Raw genomic sequence first — 22,614 nt, 5'->3', positions numbered from 1 at the left:
CGCGAGCTAGGCTAGTAGGTTTAACTACGGCACAGACACTAGGATACTTCAACAGAGGTGAATGTATGTAGCGTGCGGTACCGAAGTCCCTACTTGCATTTCACCCAAATAATCCTCGGTCAATGTTGGAGGGTCATGTTTCTACGTCGTACAACCGTTAGCGAGATCTATCTCGATCGCGTCGCCATCTATTGGTAGACGTGGAGTTACATCGTGCAGCGCCATCCGTTGGTGGGTAGTGGTAGTAGTGTTACAATGTTAGAATAAAGATGGTCATAGTTTTCGAAAGTAAACGTCTCTGGCAGGTTGATTCGCTCAATAGAATGTAAAAACCTATAGGTATAGCTCATTACGAAACTTTAACCTGATTTTTATGTTGATTGAAATGTATATTGTTAAGTAAAAGAAGCTGATAATCATCATAAAATGACTAAGAATTGATCGTGTGTAATTTTAAATGAAATTGTATATTATGTGATAAATAAATCAAATTATATCTATCATATGATGACCCTTATGCGTGTCACCAGCATCACACGAGAAATCATAAAATACGCAATTATAATCGTGGTGACAGCTTGCTGGAGATTCTAAGAAGAAAATAGCATGTTTATGTCCTAGGATATGAACCTGCTATTTTCTTGACTTTAGTTCACTGATTAAATTGACAATCAAGAGACTATTGATGTAAAAAAAATGCCTTCTACAAAAACGCTGTGCGATTAAATATCAAATAATAACCTGAGATCCAGAAACTAGATCTTGTTTAAACTAACGCCAAATCGTTATCACGGCTAACACCGCAACGACATAAATGATGCTAATTTGGTTCACTGGCAAATAATAAGCGAAAAAGCATAAGGATCTTTAAATTATACCTCTGACACTATCTACTCACTACACAACATGGAATAAGACACGATAGGTATCAAAATTTCCCACGCCGATTATACGCCGGTCAAATTTATCGGCGGCGGCGGCGTGGAAAAATCGTCGGCGGCGGCGGCGCGGCGGCGCGGCGCACATGTCTAGCCCCGAGACCTCATATACCCAAGAACGCATACGTTCTGAGCCCCCTGTCTTTGCAACCTGTACTTATAAATGAGACAGATATTTTACCTATAATAAAAATCGAATCGCACCAACGTGTCTATTCTGAACGAGCTCAACATAAAAACCCGTCTATCTACTATCTGTCTCAGGAGAATCCTCGGCTTCTTTGGGCACTTGGCCCGGCGGGAACCCGACAGTCTAGAGAAGTTGATGATCGGTGGCCAGGTTGAGGGCAGAAGAGGCAGAGGCAGAATACCCACACGCTGGTTTGATGCCATTGAGGCAGTCACACGCGTCAAGTTCCAGGGCTCTATGCGGAAGGCAGAAGATCGGCCAGGTTGGAGAGCAATCCAAGAAAACGCAACTTGTGGCGGTCACGACCCTCAGTCATGAGGTTACGACGAAGAAGAAGAAAAATCGAAAGGAGAATTCGTGCAATACAAACTGAGTTTCACATTTTAAGTTGAGATTTGACCTAATTTAAAAATAAACCTAAGACTAACTTGTGAGGCGCACTCGCGTAATATATTCAGAGCTACAGCATGACCTTCCCTTTATTGTGCCCAACTCCAAACTTCTAGTGGTTATTTTGGAGTTTCTAAAAAACTCTGACGCTCGCCTAATCCCCTCACAATCCTGACAAAGGACCAAAAATGTCAGGGGAAATCCTGACGTAGGGCAACCCTATATGCGTGACCAATGTCAATGCAATCGCAACCTGTACCAATGCGACCAAAACGTCGTAAGCGCCGTAAAATGTGCCATTTTCAACCGAAAGGGTACTTATTGCCGGTTTTCAATAAGGCGTTATTTCCACTTACCTTAAATTTTCAAAACTACCGACAATGTGGTATCTTTTGGTTGAAAACGTCGCAAATTAATGGCGCTTACGCGTTTACAAATTGTATATAAAAGTTATACTCGCTCTAATTTCTTTAAATGTCGGCGGCTAGGTGTGACTCTTAACTAAGATCTAGAAATGCGAGGCCACGCTTTCAATATCAATGTTTAAAATTCATCCCACTTTTAGAATTATAAAATACAGTAGGTATAGGTAGCTACTGTTCAGTTCTGACTTCTTCTAGCAAGGGCTTCTGATCTTTATCCTTCATAGGTTCATTCATGATCGCATTATTCACTGGATTTTTCATATACATCCCCACCGCTACACTGACTAGACATATAGACGTCACTGTGCCCCAAGTGATCAAAATATTAAACAATAAATAACAAACTACCGCTGTTATAACCAATTCCAATGCACTGGCGTAAGTTTTCAATATAGAATTAAGATTCTTTAAGAAAAAGCTAGTCACTATACCTACAACGGCACTATTTACAATAATAAGTATCACAATAATATTAGCTAGCGAGCTAAAATCGTCAAAGACCGTATCTAGTTCGCCTTTAAGCATAAGTATGAAGAAATTACAGATTACTGAGTCTAGATACATGAACACGTTTTGTAGAAATATGTCTACGCTCGCGCCCTGCGTTTTTAGGAGATATTCGTTGTAAGTCCCGGCTAAGCATGAGCAGAAATTCTGGAAGTTGATGGATAGGAAGTAGATGTTGAATACTTGCGACCAGAGGTCGGTTTCTCCGGTTTTGGACTGGACTGAGGCAGCGTCGAAGTTCTTGAGTATGCAGCCGAGGGTCAGGATGCCCAGGGACACCCATTGCATTAACGTCAGTTTCTTTTGAAACAGACACTGAAACGAACGGATTGGCAGATTAGATTCAAGTCAATTCAAGAGCAAGAACAGGGTTGTACCATCAGGTAAATTGGTTGTTCGATACTTACGCTATAGAATTTCCAATTTAGCAAGAACACTAAATGGCATAACAATCCCGTATGGTGACTGTACATGTAAGTACAGTCAGTATTAAAAGTAACGGATCAAATAACTCGTCTAAAGTACGTCTCTGTGTATAGTGTATGTATAGAACATTTAGATTGTGAGATACTTTTAATCTCTAACTGTAGAGATATCTCACAGTGACCTACTGCTCTACTGCTGGGCAAAGGTCTCTCACCTTCCCATGGCACATGGCATGGCATGGCATGACAAAATCGGGCGTTATGGAGAACCATAACGCCCGATTTTGTGCTCCCTCCAGCCATTTGTAAAGGAAGGTGTCGAAGTCGTCTCGCCAACTTTTCCTGGTCCTACTCCGCCCACGCTTTTCTGCCGCCATTCACGGTAGGGAGGCACGCATAAAAATAAAAGCTCAACAATACGTACAGAAGGCTTACAAGACATGGTCATTATTTTTTCTGATGATGAAATTAATATTATACATCACCTCCTATGGGGGACGATCAAGCTGTTTGAAAACTGTATCTATGTGCTACGAGTGGAAATGTTAGTCCGCTGCGCTTCATACCTCTGGACTGTTGACGTTCTTCAAACACCAGATCGCTCTTGGTAAACCTAACTAGAGTCGCACCAAGAAAAGTCTGCAGCGGATTTGATAGCCCATGCAGTGTAAGTGTTATTTATACGTCATAATTTCATAGAAGTTTGATGTTTAAAATGACACTTGCACTGCGTGGGCTATCAAAATCGCTGCAGACTTTTCACGGTCTGACTCTACATACCTATAGCATTAAATGGCCCAGAATGGGAGAAGAAGGCGTTCTTTGAGTAAGTAGTAATCTACCTGGAAAAGTATAGCAGTGAGCACGACCCGGAACTGTAGTAGTATGTAGTACGACGTCGGGTCGTAGTGCGAGAGGTTCACGAAGGCCAAGTTGTTGTAGAAGCAGTACAGCAGCGACGGGATGAAGTACAGCAGCAGCAACTTGTAGTTCAGGGCCACAGCTCGGAAAATGTGGGGTTTTTCACTGTAACAAAAACTATTACTGTACTGTACCTATATATTAATTACTCTCTAATTAATAATTTTGACACCCGAAACTGTGCGTGAGATGTTATAGCTTAGGCTCCAGGCTGCTGCCCCTTTTGGCTCTAGGAAACCAAGCTTCAAGGTCGCCAAGCTTGTCAGGAGAAGAGCCAATCGCAGCAGAAATCATCAGTTTATAAAGTTTATTTTAGTTGTCTAATTTCCCTAATTAAAGTGTATTTTTTTTGTCTTGACAAGTCACAATTGCGGGTACAAAGAGCCATGCGAGCCGCGTTTTGTCGACCCTTGCCTTAAAAGCGCTTCTGATTTCGTGTGAAACCCAGATGCGTTTTTTTGTTAGATAAAATTTCACCTTACTAAGTTTTGTAATAAAAATAATATACATATCTGATTCCAATAGATAAAATGTGAACTTTTTGGCGTTGACAACTTAGTTAGATAAACTAAAAGTATACTAATACTAAATTACTTATTAAAATTTTCAATTTACTGTATGTTAGGGTACTATTGATCGTTATTAAATTCTACTCTACATATAAAGCAGCAACAACATAGGTAAGGTCACTGTGGGCAAGTCCGTCTACAAGGCAAGTCCGTCAACACGTTATAACTTTTGAATTTGAAGGCGTATGCGACTTTGGAGTCCAGTCGATTAACCAGTTTTTCGCGCTAGTTCCGTCACTGTAAAACAGATGGCGCTGTGACAACCAACTTCAGAGCAATCCGCCTCAACAAGTCATTTCGTGTTTTGAACTCGAAGTCATAGTGCGACAGCCGTTCGAAAAAAATTTGTTAAAAATAGTTTTTGAAAAGATTGTGCATCAGAAAGTAACTACGTAGGTAGCATAAGAACCAGTTGTCTTTATTCTATTTTTAAAATATCAGAAATTAGCTTAGTTTTGTAATTATACGTTCCACAATTTATCATATTGAAATTTGACTAAGTTGTAAAGTCCGTCTATTATGTTCAAGGCAAGTCCGTCATATGCCGGACTTTCGTTAAATCAGAGATTACCAACTGTTTTTGCGACTTTAATATTATAACGATTTGATAAGGTATCAAAAAATCCTCCTGACTTTCCGCATGATGTTACTTTATTAAATTTTGATCTCAGTAAATTAAAAGAAACGATTAAAATTCATTTTAAAATTACTGTTGATCTTTTATTTCGGAAATCAAAAAAATAATTATGTTTAATTATTTGCCAAAAAAGGTTTACCACTAGTAGAAGAGCCGGCCGCAAAATTTTTAACCGACTTGATACCACGATGAAATGCACAATGGTTTCCCAGAAAAGTTATGCTAAGTCCGAATTCGATAGTCTGCCACGGCGGAACTTGCCGAAAGTACGAAAAAGAAGGCCACTTCCGGTGCGAAAAAAGGGGCTGATTTAACCCATCTGATACCGAGATAGTAGTTATGGCAGCAGTTAGAAATTTACATGTAGACACAGAAAAGCGAAGTCTGCCACTATTTTTTTTGCCGGAAGTGCTTGGCAGACGCTCTCAAAGGTGACCATCGGGACCCCTAAATTAACCCATCTGATACCACCATGAAACCAATGCCAGTCGGTAGGTATGAACTCTCATGTCAGGAATATATAAGTCTGCCAAGGCTTTTCCTGCCGAAACACCATGGCAGACGAGATTATGTAAGCAAGGTCGCCATCGGTTACCCTACACTAACCCATCTGATACCACCATGAAACCAATTCCATTCGGTAGGTATGAACCCCCATTTTAGGAATATATAAGTCTGCCAAGGTTTTTCCTGCCGAAACACCTTGGCAGACGAGATTATAAGCAAGATGACCATCGGTTACCGTACACTAACCCATCTGATACCGCCATGAAACCAATTCCTATCGGTAGGTATGAGTCCTCATTTCATGAATATATAAGTCTGCCAAGGCTTTTCCTGCCGAAACTCCTTGACAGACGAGATTATGTAAGCAACATCCGCATCCGTGGGACCGGTATACGTGATTACTGTAGGCTTATTTATTACTTTATGCTTTTACATATTTGTATATTATTATGTTATTAATGAAATATGTTTATAATTTATTAAACCTATACCTAATACATTGGGAATTCATTACCTGCTTACGGCAGTAGTAGGGAGTAGTGGGTGAGTTCTGGCTCACTTAGCCAGGCCAACATATCTAACTACATTGCTGCGCCCATCAGGGTTTCATGTGCCATTTGTGTACCTACCCATACTCTTAAGTACTTGTAAAACCTTTAATGTACATGTGAATTGCAATAAATAAATACAATACAATAAATACAAAACAGTCCCTCCCCCTTTTTTTCCCTTGTTGAGGCCCTGCAACCTTACCTTGAACCCAACCTAATGTCATTGTAGCTCGAATCTAACCTAATCTATTTTTATTGCTTTTAGAAAATATTCTAATAACAATTATCTACTTTTGCAAAGTTAAATGTTGAATTCTTTATTTCGCAAAATGGAATTTTAATGTGACTATAATGTATGTGCAATCTACTTAGACACTGGGTTTAGAAATATAAAAACACACATTTTATATAGGATAATAAGTTTATTCAAGTAATATTCTGAACATATGTGACGTCCCACGGTCAAAGGTACCTTATGGCGGGTATGGAGTTATGCATACCCCAGTAATCTACAATAAATAAGCTATCGATAACACAAAAGATCAACCTTCTAGGTTGCGTAGTTACAGAGATATGATTTTTTGAAAATAATGTTGTGAAATTAGCAACTTTACGATAGAGAAGTTTTAAGTTTAGCCGCCTAAAAAACTATGTTCCTGAAGTAAGTTACATAGTTGACTACAAATAATAATACCTTATATATGTGAGATTAAAAAAATATTGCGACTTGTTCTGTAATGCAAATAGAAACTTTTGATATCGACTGATTTATGTGTATACTAGCCAATCTCTTGAAAATAAAGTTTTATTTCATTTTCACGATTGATTGCAATGAGCTCTCAAGATTTAAATTCTATCTATTAGAAAACGACACTGACAGACAGTTTAAGCAAAAAACAATACCGATTTAGAGGTGAAATAGTATTTTCTGACTTTTTCATATAAAATCACAAAATTGAATATTTTTACTTTTAATGTGACACACAATCAATTTTTCTGAGCACATATGAAAGAAATTCTGTCATTCAAATGAAATAAATCCTAAAACCCCAACTAAATACTATATTTAACCCCTTATGCCACTTTAAACTTACATAACAATAACAGTATTTGCTCCATACATTTACGAAAAGGTACCTTATGGAAATAAATCTAATAATACATCACTACAAAATATCAATCATATTACAGTTTATCTTTTATGAATAGAAAATATTAATTTACATTAAACTGCCCCAAATTTAATTAGTTCTTCGTCATAATAATCTTAAAAAAGACCAATAATTTGTATGTAATGAAAAGGTACCTTGTGATTAAGTTACATGATGAGGCATGATGATGATGGAACAGTTAGGATAAACTAATAATATTTTGGGGTTAAGATGGTATAAATCGTCTATTTCTTATCAATAATATATTTCGGTTGCTATTGAAGATAAGCGGCATTGAGGTTCAATGACCTCAGATATTCCATAAGGTAATGCGTCGGGTATTGGCATTTTTCAGCAAACCAATGGCTGATTTACTGCATGCGACCAAACCAAATGAAGATTATTCTAGTTAAGAAAGACTTGACGAGAGTAACTTTGGTATAATAGCAGGCTACTTGGATTTGTGATGTCGGTCTATGTACGGTTATAATATTTGCGAGGCGCCCCAACCAGAACTGAAATTATCAAATTAGTTTTGCAGAATGCTAATACAGTTCTCTACCAAACTTCTTTTCCCGTATTGACTAGTTTTTTTGGGAATTTTCAATCTTTTTTCCATAAGGTACCTTTTCTACTAAACTCTGAGACGACATTACTAGGCTTATAACTAACTTATAACAAAAATAAAAACAGGTAAACAAACGTTACGCATTAAGGTTTCAGATCACACAATAAAAAAAAATTGAGCATTTTTTCACCTCTTTACAAAACATTTCATATCTCCGAAACTAGAAACCCTCATAAGGTACCTTTTCCCGTGGAACGTCACATATGAGATATAGTAACATCATTACTTATTCTGTGTACAGTGGAGAAAACATGCAAGTTGACATTTTTCGTTTTAAAATAAAGATAAACAAAACAGTATTTGCCACAAACCGATGTTAAAAAACTTTGCAGTTGTTGGTTGGCATAATACCATCTCTTACAATTTCTCTTCATTAACATTTTATGATACCTTCCTGTTTTTATTTACTTAATTTAATTTTTTACTTTTTATGTGATCGGTACTTCATTTATTTTAGATTTTGGGCTAATATTAGTTTGTTAACCGACTTCCAAATCTCAAAGAAGGAGGTTATCAATTCGGTTGTATGTTTTTTTTATTTTTTTTATGTTTGTTACTCTATATCTCCGTCATTCCTGGACCGATTTTGAAAATTAGTTTTTTGATTGTATGTATATGCATACAGATTGGTTCCGTTTTTGTCAAAACCCAGTTCTGATGATGGGATCCATGAGGAATCGAGGGAACTCCTCAAATTTTAAACGCATACATATAGTGATTTTTGGGTTTTTATCATCAAATTAAGCATACACATTCAAAAAAGTGACATTTGATGAAGTGCAACTGCTGATGATGACCAGAACAGAACTCTTCAACCACGCATAGTTCACGTTTGGCGATTTTTCCTCTTCGTTATGTTTGTTAAGCAAGTCAAGTTTTAAAGCCACATTTTTGTCAAGCTCGAGTTCTAATGATGGGATCCATAAGGAATCGAGGGAACTCCTCAAATATTAAAGGCATAAGTATAGATTTTTTTTGTATTTTCATCATAAAATCAAGCATTTACATTAAAAACTGTCGCATTTGATGAAGTGGAACTGCTGATGATGACCAGAACAAAACTCTTCAACGACGCATAGTACACGTTTGGTGATTTCTAATTTCGATTTTGACTTGGACTGCGACCCGGACTCGGACCCAGAACCGGACTCATACCCGGATCCGGTTCGGACCCGGACTCGGACCCGGACTTGGAATCGAACTCGGACCCGGACTCGGACTCGGACACGGACTCGGACTAGGACCCGGACTCGGACTCAGACTCGGAACCGGACTCGGACTCGGACCCGGACACGGACTCGGACACGGATTCGGACCCGGACTCGGACTCAGACTCGGACCCGGACTCGGACCCGGACCTTGACCCGGAAAACCATTATAATTATTATTATTACACGTAAATTTGTTCACGAAGAAACCGTGTACCGAGTACCGGAGCACACGTATAATTCTTCAAATAAAAATGACAGCTTGATTTGACATTAAATCATATACGCACACGAGAAAGTATACCAGTAGATAAATTGTATTTCAAAAAATAGGGTACATAAATATCAGCTCGCGTCTCCTTTAAATTTGATTTGCTGTTATTTACGGGTCATAATGGTTGAAAACCTCAGTAAACTATCTTAAAACAATACGATTACAGTCGAATTTAAGTATTATGTTCCTTCAAATCAAAACTCGCTTAAAATGAAAAAAGTTTAAAGACTCATCCTTTACTGATTGGGATTAATTTTCATTTTGCGTCATTTTAAAAACGTATTTGACTTCTGTACGTCAATTAATTTTGATGACAATTGTAATCTTGTAATATATTATAGAACTTTTATCTTAAAATATTGCCTATTAACAGGAAGCGTTATGTAATTCGTATAAGTAATACCTGAAAGTCTTGTACCTAGATCTGTAATACCATGGATTGCGACGAATAAATGATTATGATTATGCCGTTCGTTCCGTCTATATGTATAATGCGTGTACGTGCTGTTCTCTGAAAATCTTCAAGAAAAAATAACATCTAGACCAGCACGAAGCACTAGCGAGTTTTTGCGGCTTTGGAGACCGAGATAAAGCTTACAGGCCAATACCGCTGTGGCCTGGTTATTGTTATGTATACCTATGTATCGAATGTTTTTAAAAAAAATTTACTATTAAAAGCAATGTTTTATTTCGATTAGGTCTACATTTTGTGCATATTGTATATCTGAAGTATTTTCGTACTAAACTTGAAACTTTCGTTGAAACTAAATAAAATAATTATTCCTAATATACAGTCACCTGCAATTTATGTTACACAACACACAACGAAGGCCGCAAAAATATCTGACACGATCTTATTTGTAGAACCATAAGAGCATGTCATATATTTTTGCGGCCTTCGAAGAGTAGGAACCGGTCATTATCACCAACTTTGCCCGCATTTAAAAAAAAACACGAATTTCTCAAAAAAAAAACAAATCGTAATTACTTTTTTTGCTCAGCACGTCCATTGTGATCAAACGCATCAGTTTATTTGAAGAAAAAATATTTTTATCGTGTTTTTACCCATTTTTTTGCGTTTTAGAGGGTGGGCAAAGATATCCGGAGTTTTCGCCAACATTGCCCACGTCAATTTGGTATTCAAATACAGCTCGTATGATGATGATGTCTAAGGATCACTGGTTTTGGGCAATCCTACCATTCCCTGTTAATAACTTAGCGATAAGTGTAAAAACTTTTAAATAAATTTGCTGGGCAATGTTGCCTACCCGTTTTTGCTCATTTCCATATAAGGCTCGCCTAAGCATTTTACAAAGGCTAGGGTTGTCACTTTTGATAAAATCTGTTACAATAGTTTAATGGCCAAAAATATGATATTTGCTGTGTTTTTCATTAGTTAACGGGATAAAACATCTAAGTAAAGGATAATAAGACAAATTAAATACATTAATCCAAATCAAAATTTATTAATATAAATTACTAAAAGACATAAACACGAATATAAAACTAAAACTAACTACAATTAAATTAACTAAAACTAAAAATTAAAAATACCTATCAAAATTTGGTGCCCTCGGGAGGGTGCCCAACACGCAGGCAGCGTTCCCGCGCTGGATTGCGATGGCAATTCTCTGCGCGAGAAAGCTGCCCGCGCGGGGGTCGCCCGTTGCCTCCCTCAGCCGTTTCCCGAGCGCCTTATGGAGCATCTGTGCACCTCTGCCCCACGAACCAAGCGTCTCGACGCCAAATGCGACGAATTCGTATTGAGCGCCGAGACAGCTGTATTTAGCTACCTTTTGACGCTCCCGAGTGTCCGCCGCCGCGCCAGCACGCCTGCTGGTCGATGGGACGTAGGACGCCGCTACCGTGTCAGCGCAAGTGGCGTCCCATACCAACGCACGACCCATCTTCCAGGGAATCAATGACATCCCGTCAGGGCGCTTACCGTCGTTCCGCACTATTTGGGGCTCCAGGGCGGCGGGAACGCCGGCACTGACGAGCGCCCTTCTCAGGATGTCATTGAGGGCGGAATGGCGAGACAGGCGGCCGGCACCCGAAGAGCAGGCGAGCCCGTGGTGACCGAGGCTATCCACTTCAGATCCACATGAAGCGCAGTTGTGGTCGGCGCAGACAGCAACACCATTGATTTGGATTAAAAACTATATTTAATAAATTAAAAATTAAATACATTATATATTTATAAACTTACTTTAGTGTACAAACATAACCTTATTTTACATGCGAAGTTGGGTAAATTAGATGAAAGTGACAACCCTAATCCGTTTTTGGTGGTGGGCAATGTTGGTATGGATGCCAAATCACCGGATTACTTTGCTCACCGCTAAAACTCGCTAAAAATTACAAATTAAAGATATCTTATTGATACTGTTTTAACACCCCCTGGCACTGATTAAAATAACCGACTTGGTTTCACATTACATCTCAAAACTTTTTGAAGTGAAAATTTCTTTAGCGGCGTGTAATAGTGCCCTTGCGGCCTATTTGCTGAATAAATGTTGAAGTTTGAAGTTTGCATGCCAAGTTTCGTGCTTTCTGCCGGATGGGACAGGATTTAGGATGGGTCAGACCAGGACCGCATTTTTGCAGGTTCATCTTTTATTAGCAAGTAGAGTCTCCATACTAAATCGAGCTAAGGAGTCGCACTATAAAGAAATATTGAACATTTTCTTTCAAGTTGATATACAGGGTGTCCATGCATTAGGGTATTTATATTCAATATTCAATAATTTATTCATAAAATCAATACAATTTTACACGTCAATGGTATTTAGAACCAGTATACAAAGTATCATAACAAATTACGATTTTTTTACTTTGGAGCAACCTGTATGTGTTAGTAGCTCCTGAGGTAATAAATAGTATGACTAGATTTTGCCCTGTGCGCGGGGCCCGAGGGCCCCGCGGTCTTCTTGTAGTTTGTTGTTGGTGCAGTTGTTTTTGTTGTAGTAGTAGTAGTAGTAGTAGTTTGTTTTCCAAAGGGAAAAAGAAATAAAGTTGTACTTTTGCTAGGACGAAAAGATCCGCGTGAAAGCACTACATTCCCGCAGCTCGGCCTGGCCTCGCGTGCTTGGGAACTCGTAAGGGACGCTCCGGGCCTTCGGCCCTACGCGGAGCTCGGCCTTCGTCCTTCACTGGGTTTCGAAGCTCAGCGTCGGGCCTTCGGCCCGCCGCTTCGCTTATTAAAACAGTTGGGAGGGTTGGTTTTGCTTCGGGGCTTAAGCGGGAAGTTGGAGCTTAAACACGACCCAATAGGAAAAGTGTCTTAGACAAGCGAAACGGCGGGCCGAAGGCCGAAGGCCGTAGGCCAACTTCCCCCTCTCGTGTGACGCTTCGGGCCTTCGGCCCTATGCGGAGCTCGGCCTTCGGCCTTCGCGAGCCTCGACGCTTTGCCGTCGGGCCTTCGGCCCGCCGGCTTCGCTTATCAAGACAGTTGACTTTGTAGAACGCTTGGGGGAACTGCATTCACGCAGCTCGGCCTTCGGCCTCGCGTTTTGGGAGTCGGGGTGGAGGCTCCGGGCCTTCGGCCCTCCGCCGGGGTCGGCCTTCGGCCTCCCGGCCTGAAGCTCGCCCTTCGGGCTCGCTTAACACACTTTTTGTATAGGATTTTGCTTTGTTCGTCATTCCCGCAGCTCGGCCTTCGGCCTCGCCCAAAATTACTGGGGGCGGGGCACGCTTGGATATTCGGGGTGAAGCTCCGGGCCTGACGGCCCTACGCGGGGTCGGCCTCCGGCCTCCCGGCCTGAAGCTCGCCCTTCGGGCTCGCTTAACCTACTTGGAAATTTGAATTTTGCCCTTGTCGCCCGCCATTTTGGATTTTTCCAAAAATTTTTTTTACATGGTAATGCTGGGCCCCCTAGCTCGCCGCATGCCAAATCTCAGTGCACTCGGACCAACTTGAAAAATTAAAAAAAAAAGTCGGCCATTTTGAAAATTTTTAAATGCAGTTTATTTTGTCTCGGGGCCCTCTATGACATTTGGTCGAGCACCCCCCACCTATCTCGCACCGTTTAAAAGTTGCCATACAAAATAAAAGGGGCCATTTTTTCCGCCATCTTGGATTTTTTCGAAAATTTTTTTCCCATACGAATCTAGAGGACCCCGAGATTCCGTGACCAAAATTTCAGCGCGCTAGGACAAACTTGAAAAAATTAAAAAAAAAAGTCAGCCATTTTGAAAAAAAATGGCGGCGTCAAAAACTGCCAGGGTCCCTCTATGACATTTGGTCGAGCACCCCCCACCTACCTCCCACCGTTTGGCCGGACCGTCGAACATTTTTCTGACCGGAAGCGGTAGGCCAAAAGTCGGAATTTTCTGAAGTCACGAGACCGCCCTCTATACGACCGTACCAAAGTCTAACACCACACGAACCTCCTTCTGGGAGAACAATCATTAGTGTCCGACCGAAACATGTTTTTTTGCCGAAACCGAAACCGAAACCGAATGTTCGGCTTTGGCTCTAGTTTCGGCCGAAACCGAAACCGAAACCGAACCTTTTGTAGACTTGTTAAAATCGTTGAAAAAATGTCATAAAACCGCTTTTACACCCATATTATGGGGCTGTCAACACCCAATGTCCTTGAAATTGATGTTACTTAAGCAGTTTTTTAAGAAAATTACTAGAGTTAGACCAAGATAATTCTGCAACGATTTTGATAACACACGCAGTGCAAGTGTTATTTTAAACGTCAAAACTTCTATGAAATTATGACGTATAAATAACATTTGCACTAGTTGCACTGCGTATGCTATCAAAATAATTGCATAATTTTCTTAGTCCAACTCTATTCATTCACCATCAGTCAAGCTAACATGTAGATACAGGGTCAACCAAAAACGCGAGCGCAGCGAGCGCGAAATTTTTTGCTAAAATATCACAAGGCCGGGTACCGATCTTCACCTGGGCCTAAAAGTCCGAAGTGTCCCAGTGAGGCGAACTTTCATGAGAAGTCAAAGCTGCGCTTCAGGCTTCAGGATAAGTAGTTGAGCACAGACTCCAACCAATGTCCATTGTATTAAAAAGCGAGATATTTCCTTGAGCGCTGGTGGCCTAGCGGTAAGAGCGTGCGACTTTCAATCCGAAGGTCGCAGGTATAAACCCCAGCTCGTACCAATGAGTTTTTCGGAACTTACAGGTATACGAAATATCATTTGATATTTACTATTTGCTTTTCGGTGAAGGAAAAACATCGCGAGGGAGCCGGACTAGTCCCAATAAGGCCTAGTTTACTCTCTGGGTTCGAAGGTCAGTCTGATGGCAGTCGCTTTCGTAAAAACTAGTGCCTACGCCAATTCTTGGGATTAGTTGTCAATTGGACCCCAGGCTCCCATGAGCCGTGGCAAAAATTCCGGGATTACGCGAGGAAGATGATGAGTTTTCTTATTATTCCTTTGCCCAGGCCCAGTAACATGCGACAGTGCTATCTCATTAACTCCGATACAATTTGACAGTGTGCACGTTATAGGTATTAACAGCCTCTTAAGACTGCGTCTAGTGGCGCCCTCATTAGTGGAATTGTGTTTTGATAATAAACCAATTAATTACTGTACCTATACATGAATCAGTATATGTAGGTACATATTAATATTGTTGTCCTACTTATTCCCCAACTTTTGGTCTTTGTCACATAGTTTAGTTTCATAGTACGAAGTACCATTTCGTATGTTTCGGCCCGGCCGAAAGGTTCGGCCGTTTTTTGGTCGAAACCGAAACTACAGCCGAAACATGATTTTTTGGCCGAAACTGGCCGAAACCGAAACCGAAACCGAACCTTCGGTCGGACACTAACAATCATGTCAATTAATCAGTCGTGTTGCAGCTTTAAATAAGATTAATTATTAATTATTAAATTATTAAATTAAATTAAATTAATTAAAACTTTCTTCGACCGTTTTGATTATCTTTTTTATTTATTTATTTTATTTATTTATTTATTTAAACTTTATTGCACAAAATACAAATAAAATGTACAAATGGCGGACTTAATGACATTAATAAGGGGCTGTCCATAAATTACGTCATCGATTTTTGACCCCCCCCCTATAATCATCCAAAAATCATGCTTCAAATGACCCCATTTCCTCCTACTTCATGCTACCGTCATCCGATGTCCAGACCCCCCCCCCCCTAATTTGAAATGACGTAATTTATGAATAGCCCCTAAGATTCTGACTTTTGACAAATGTCATCATTGCCGCACATTTTCAAACAAATTGTCAAAAGCACTGCCAATGATTAATACAGTATGTTTCTTTTTGTTGTCGATTATTGGAATTAACTTTTGTTTGATAATTTAATGTTTTATCTTTTGTTCTAATTAAAAAGAAATTACCGTTAGAGCATTTCTGAGAAGTAACCCTATGTGGGATTTCAGGGTTTGTCCAATGGCTAAGGTCACCCTGTATTTAAAAACGTAAACGTTAAAGTTTTTGGGATATATGTATAGTAGACTATTTATACTCCACATTGATACCATAAGAAGTTAATAAAACTGCCTGAAAGTTAGAGAGGACTATGGAGGAGATTACTGTTTACTAGCTTTTGACTTAACTCCTGGCCCCTGTTTCACCAACGTGACAGGTGCGACGAATTGTAAAATCACTGTTGCTGACGTCACAGGCATCCATGAACTACGGTTACCGCTTACCATCGGGCGGGCCGTATTCCTGTTTGCCACCATCATTGTATTATTAAAAAAAAACTTTATGATATCGGAAAAAAAACAGATATTTCTCTTGCTAAGTTTATGACAATTGTCACAGAAACACTGCAATTGTCACGAAATTCCGACATATAACTCATTACCTGTCAAGAATTACCTGCAATTCTTCTAGATCTTTGACAATTGTCAGAAACTTCACAGGAGAAATATCTGTTTTTTCCGATATAATAAAGTTTTTTTTTAATAATACAATGATGGTGGCAAACAGGAATACGGCCCGCCCGATGGTAAGTGGTAATCGTAGCCCATGGATGCCTGTGACGTCAGCGATAGTGATTTTACAATTCGTCGCACCTGTCACCGATGTGAAATTGGGGCCTGGCCTCTATTTCACTACGGTGGCAGGTGCGACACTTGTCGACATCACAGTTGGTACTGACGTTACAGGCCTCCATAGGCTACGGTAACCGCTTACCATCAGACGGGCGGTGTGCTTGTTTGCCACCAACATGTTAATAAAATAAAAACTCCATTATATCGCCAAATACTAAGTACTTATTTTGCGAAGCTAATGACAATTGTCACAAGAAACACGACAATTGTCGGTAATTCTTGACAGCAAATGAGTTCTGTGTAACACTATATGAGTAAAATGAATATAGGCGTGGAATCGAATGTATTTGCAGCCAACAAAATGCCAATGTTTGTTCAGCTACCTGTTCACCTGTTTAAATTGCTTATTATCAATTTAGATCCGGATTTTAAACCTGGCTGACATCGGATAGCCATTTATATTGATGTCAATGGTGTTGGTGAATATTTTAATTCATTCGGGCGAAAACCGGAAGGTTGGTTGGGTATCATAAAATGTTCATGGAGAGAAATTGTAAAGGCCCCAGTACACAATAGGCCATTGCCGGCCACTCCAAGGGACGCAGCCATGCGGTAGAATGAGATAGCAATATCATTTGCTCCCTCTAACGCATAAATGCGTCCCTTGGAATGGCCGGCGATGGCCCATTGTGTACTGGGGCCTTAAGATATGGTATTGTAATCAACAACTGCAAAGTTTTTTTTACATCGGTTTGTGGCAAATACTGATTAGTTTATCTTTATTTTAAAACGAAAAATGTCAACTTGCATGTTTTCTCCACTGTACACAGAATAAGTAATGATGTTACTATATCTCATATGTTCAGAAATTACTTGAATAAACTTATTATCCTATATAAAATGTGTGTTTTTATATTTCTAAACCCAGTTTCTAAGTAGATTGCACATACATTATAGTCACATTAAAATTCCATTTTGCGAAATAAAGAATTCAACATTTAACTTTGCAAAAGTAGATAATTGTTATTAGAATATTTTCTAAAAGCAATAAAAATAGATTAGGTTAGATTCGAGCTACAATGACATTAGGTTGGGTTCAAGGTAAGGTTGCAGGGCCTCAACAAGGGAAAAAAAGGGGGAGGGACTGTTGGCCTGGCTAAGTGAGCCAGAACTCACCCACTACTCCCTACTACTGCCGTAAGCAGGTAATGAATTCCCAATGTATTAGGTATAGGTTTAATAAATTATAAATATATTATTTCATTAATAACATAATAATATACAAATATGTAAAAGCATAAAGTAATAAATAAGCCTACAGTAATCACGTATACCGGTCCCACGGATGCAGATGTTGCTTACATAATCTCGTCTGTCAAGGAGTTTCGGCAGGAAAGGCCTTGGCAGACTTAAAAATTTCCGAAATGAGGGTTCATACCTACCGACTGGAATTGGTTTCATGGAGGTATCAGATGGGTTAATGTAGGGTAACTGATGTACACCTTGCTAACATAATCTCGTCTGCCAAGGTGTTTCGGCAGGAAAAGCCTTGGCAGACTTATATATTCATGAAATGAGGGTTCATACCTACCGACTGGAATTGGTTTCATGGCGGTATCAGATGGGTTAGTGTACGGTAACCGATGGTCATCTTGCTTATAATCTCGTCTGCCAAGGTGTTTCGGCAGGAAAAACCTTGGCAGACTTATATATTCCTAAAATGGGGGTTCATACCTACCGAATGGAATTGGTTTCATGGTGGTATCAGATGGGTTAGTGTAGGGTAACCGATGGCGACCTTGCTTACATAATCTCGTCTGCCATGGTGTTTCGGCAGGAAAAGCCTTGGCAGACTTATATATTCCTGACATGAGAGTTCATACCTACCGACTGGCATTGGTTTCATGGTGGTATCAGATGGGTTAATTTAGGGGTCCCGATGGTCACCTTTGAGAGCGTCTGCCAAGCACTTCCGGCAAAAAAAATAGTGGCAGACTTCGCTTTTCTGTGTCTACATGTAAATTTCTAACTGCTGCCATAACTACTATCTCGGTATCAGATGGGTTAAATCAGCCCCTTTTTTCGCACCGGAAGTGGCCTTCTTTTTCGTACTTTCGGCTAGTTCCGCCGTGGCAGACTATCGAATTCGGACTTAGCATAACTTTTCTGGGAAACCATTGTGCATTTCATCGTGGTATCAAGTCGGTTAGAAATTTTGCGGCCGGCTCTTCTACCACACCCCATTTTGGTAGTATATGCCGGACTTGCCTTTGTTTTATAAAAATGGTGTTTATTTCGAATTTGAACCGTATATTAACAAGTTTAAAAGACACTTTTCATTGTCTTGATCCGTTCTTTTTAGAAATTTGACTACGAACATATACGCACCCATAGATTGGCTGATATCATACCTAGACGGACTTCCCTTAAACTGCACGGGAATCCGTCTACTCGCCGAATTTTAAAAAATGGCATTGTTTTTGCTTAAATTGTGCTTGAAATGATCTGTCACTAAGGCTAAACTATTAATTATTAAATTCTTCATCGTATGCGATTACAAGCAGTAACATAGGTGAATAATTAACGGAACTAGATCACTCCAAAGTCAAAAAAAATAAAGTATGCCGGACTTCGCCACATTGATCTTACCTATATGTTTTATTAGAAAATACATTGTAAATTTAATGTGCATTTAACCTAGTGGTTATATTACGTACTTATCTAATTGCACACATTCGCTACAGTAATAGCTGATAGCAGGCTGGCAATTTACCATGTCATATGAGTATATGGGCATTGCCATGTTGCATTTACGCGGTTATCATACTGATGCGAATTCGCACGCGTTTCGGTGTATGAGCGTGACAGCGCTATGCGCGTATATACTGATGTCCCGCTGGCACATCGGAGCGACGTGCAAATCCGCATCCAATGTGAAGATCGCCTTAGTCTCGTATTTATTTTATTTGGACTTATGATGAATGATGATATAAAAAATATTTGTGGTTACAAAGAGGAAGACGAGGTTTAAAGTAGGTTGGTGTATTCAGGGGGCCGATTTTTGAATTTCCACCGCTCGATTTCGTTCGAGTTTCGAGTATTTCGTTCAATAATATCTGCAGTACCCGGCATTTAAATTCTACTAATAGAATTGAAAACGAGTGGTCAATACCACTCGATTCCCAATTTCTATTGCTCGTATTTCAAAAACCAGCATTACGCTGTTTTCCACCGATTTTCGAGTGACGAAATCGAGCACTTGAAATTCAAAAATCGCCCCCTGGGCCATCCTGTATATTCGGAAATATATTTATAAGCATGTAGATTAGCAGCACCAGTTCTAGATTAAAAGCAATTTTTGTTAAACCTGGTTATAAAGAGTATAGTTGCATTACTGTATCTAATTTATCTATAAGTACATGTTAGGAGTGTAAACTGATAAATGCATTAATTTTTAAAATAAAAATGCAAACCTGACTGTGAATGTGTTCAATAGTTAGTAGAAAAGACAGTATCTACATTGAATCTAATTGCCTAATGATAAATAAAAATGGCTGACCCAAGCATGGGAAAAACAATGAAAAATTCTACCCAAATTGTCTAAAGATACAAGTAATCAATAATTACTTACAATACACTTCATTGGGCACCAAACGGAATTTTACATGAAAAGAAATGAAATTGAATGGAATTTAACAGGAAGCTTTATGGATCTAAAGGTTCTCTTGATGTTTCTACAAAATGTCTGAATTGGGTAAGTAAATAACAAATTAATACTTCACCAACAACTTTACTGAAGATTTGACTATCTAACATAATATCTGATGTCTTTTGACAGAAATACAGTACCTATTCATGTCTCATTAACATAATATATATATATCTAATCAAGACTGCTACATCTGGTGCTGGAGATCAAAGGCACACAATTTTTTTTCATATTTTACTTCCCCTGCTTAAAAAGTAAAAAAAAAAAACATGTATATATTTGGTGCATTCCATTTATAGTAAGCCAGGTGGTTGAGAAATCGAGGATCATCCCAGTATTGATAAACCAACGTCTGGCAACCCTAACCCAATTAAAAGACTTTTTGTAAGAAATATTCAAAGAGAATCCAACTGGATGTGTCGTTTATTTGCTTGTTGGATTAACTATTGATACAATTTCATCTCTATTCTAGCTTGTTAGTAGGTACTACATTCACATGCTTGAAATGGATGCTTTCAATACAACAATAGTGATAGTATTTGTAACTTTAGTCATTGAAACACCAAAGCTATGACAATTTTGATAAATATTAAATATCTAAATTATTATAGCATTGGCATTTTCTTGTGAATTGGTAGTTCAGTAAATCACATGACTCTCCTAAGGCCATCCATCTTCTTCTTCTTCTTCTTTATTAGGGGCTATATAAGGCTCCAAAGCCTATGCATCACTGCGACCATTCCTGATCTATTGTGATCGCCACCTACTACAACTCTCGATCCAACCCTGCAACTTCAAATAGCTGCAGGATTCTTTTGGTCTCGAGAGACTTTACCTCCTCCGGGCGTAATATGTGTCCGCCCAAGATTAGGTCACGAGTATGCATTAGGCAAGGGCACTCTGTGAGGATGTGCAAGGGCGTCTCCTCTGCCTCCATGCAGAGTCTGCACCACCCTATGTCACGTTTCCCCATGGTGTGCATGTGCTTATTTAGGCCGCAATGCCCGGTAAGCTCCCTTACCAAGTTGCGCAGTTGGTTCCTAGACAGCGCGTTCGAAGACGCCTTTTTGCTGAAAGCCTTGATAAGGGGCTATTCATAAATTACGTCATTTCAAATTAGGGGGGGGGGTCTGGACATCGGATGATGGTAGCATGACGTAGGAGGAAACGGGGTCATTCGAAGCATGATTTTTGGATGATTTTAGAGGGGGGGGGGGGGTCAAAAATCGTCAAAAAACGATGACGTAATTTATGGACAGCCCCTAAGCGCTTTGGAATGGTTCAAACCTAGGCCATCCATACAAAAAAATGGTTTTGAATTTAAAATAATAATAGGGGAAATCAAGTTGAAGTTCTATTGATATAAAATGGAACAATATTGTTCAAATTGAAAAAAAAAACTTGATTTAACAATAGTTTTTTTTCCTTAAGGAAGAAAGTTAGAATACCTTAGGAGGATTACAGTAGATTCCATGTATAATGCCATTCAATCCACTTATTATTTACATTAGTTAAACTAAGGAGTAATCTATGGAAAATAATATTTGAGTAAATCAATACTAATAAACACATAATTGCTGCAGCAACGGGTTGATATGCAGATGCAGTATGATTAATTGCATTATAACAAATGACCACAGCTAAAGTGTTAATAGTATAACTGAGTCATAGTAGCCTTATAATTAAAGGACTCTGCTCATATTTTTGAAGTATTAGTCTCGGGAAAAATATAAATGCATCATACTTTCGTCTATACGAGTAGAGTGTGGCGGAAGCCACAAGTTTGAGCAGCTCAGTCAGAAACACCACCAGGGTTGTGTTATACGAATATCCTCCATTTGCGTTCTTAGATGCAGTCACGAGCACACCTGAAACGTAACACAAAACAAACATTCATGTTTGTAACAAAAAGTAAAACTCAATGTTCAATCGCCTATTGTCGTACTGTAGGTAAATACAAATTCCAGGAAAGAGGAGAGGAAGTATGTATCGATAACGCTATGGTACATTAAGTCTGAAGTTTTTGATAAGGACAAATAGCCTACAACGAATAGTGTATATATAATGATTATAATGAAACTTACCTTGAAATACAAATAATATTATGTACAAAGCAAATACAATAAATCCCTCTTTATTGGGGAATAAGTTTTGGAGTGCTTTCATTTTAAGTCCATCACTTCCCGTTCACACACTGCAACTAACTACAAAAATTAAATTTAAATTATTTACAGATCCGGATTTTCCGAAACGAGTCGCGAACTCGCAACTCGCGAAGGAAACAAAAACAAACAAATGAGCAAGATAGGAGACCTAGAGTGGTCCGAATTGAAGAAGGGTCTCGCGAAAAATATACTATGCCAATGATAAACTTTTAATCCGATGAATGAAAAAAAAAACAAATCAGCTGAAATATACTACTTTAATAAGAATTATTTATCGATAAATAAGATTTCAAGAAGTTTGTGATATTAGGTAAACAAAATTCAGCTATCACTTAAATCTAGCTTCCTTTACCATGTTTTGGACCGTGGTCATGTGACATGTCACAATGACATTTGTAGGTATTCA

General features: G+C 39.1%; 1 protein-coding gene and 1 long non-coding RNA gene across 2 annotated transcripts in view; both read right to left on the bottom strand.

Moving 5' to 3' along the window:
- Window positions 1-22,614, bottom strand: part of LOC134793094 (uncharacterized) — a 454,735-nt gene that overhangs the window by 329,297 nt on the left and 102,824 nt on the right. The window lies entirely within an intron of this gene.
- Window positions 1,036-22,320, bottom strand: LOC134792648 (UDP-galactose transporter senju). The gene is made up of 4 exons (XM_063763908.1): window positions 22,128-22,320; window positions 21,788-21,911; window positions 3,718-3,901; window positions 1,036-2,765 (listed from the first exon to the last, which is right to left on the bottom strand). Exons 1-4 carry the CDS (start codon window positions 22,207-22,209, stop codon window positions 2,112-2,114), a joined length of 1,044 nt encoding a protein of 347 aa, XP_063619978.1. The 5' UTR covers window positions 22,210-22,320; the 3' UTR covers window positions 1,036-2,111.

Source organism: Cydia splendana, chromosome 1 (genome assembly GCF_910591565.1).
Source record: "Cydia splendana chromosome 1, ilCydSple1.2, whole genome shotgun sequence".
In the NCBI taxonomy this organism is placed as follows: domain Eukaryota; kingdom Metazoa; phylum Arthropoda; class Insecta; order Lepidoptera; family Tortricidae; genus Cydia; species Cydia splendana.
Note: the sequence above shows the minus strand (reverse complement) of the source record. Positions and strands in the feature narration are given on the sequence as shown.

What these genes read in the sequence shown, in the direction of transcription:
- LOC134792648 (XM_063763908.1), bottom strand. Translation starts at nt 22,209, where the DNA reads ATGAAAGCACTCCAAAACTTATTCCCCAATAAAGAGGGATTTATTGTA. An exon ending in CTCTACTCGTATAGACGAAA is followed by an intron (nt 3,902 to 21,787) that starts GTATGATGCATT and finishes TTTTTGTTACAG; the next exon opens with TGAAAAACCCCACATTTTCC. An exon ending in TCACTGCTATACTTTTCCAG is followed by an intron (nt 2,766 to 3,717) that starts GTAGATTACTAC and finishes CGTTCGTTTCAG; the next exon opens with TGTCTGTTTCAAAAGAAACT.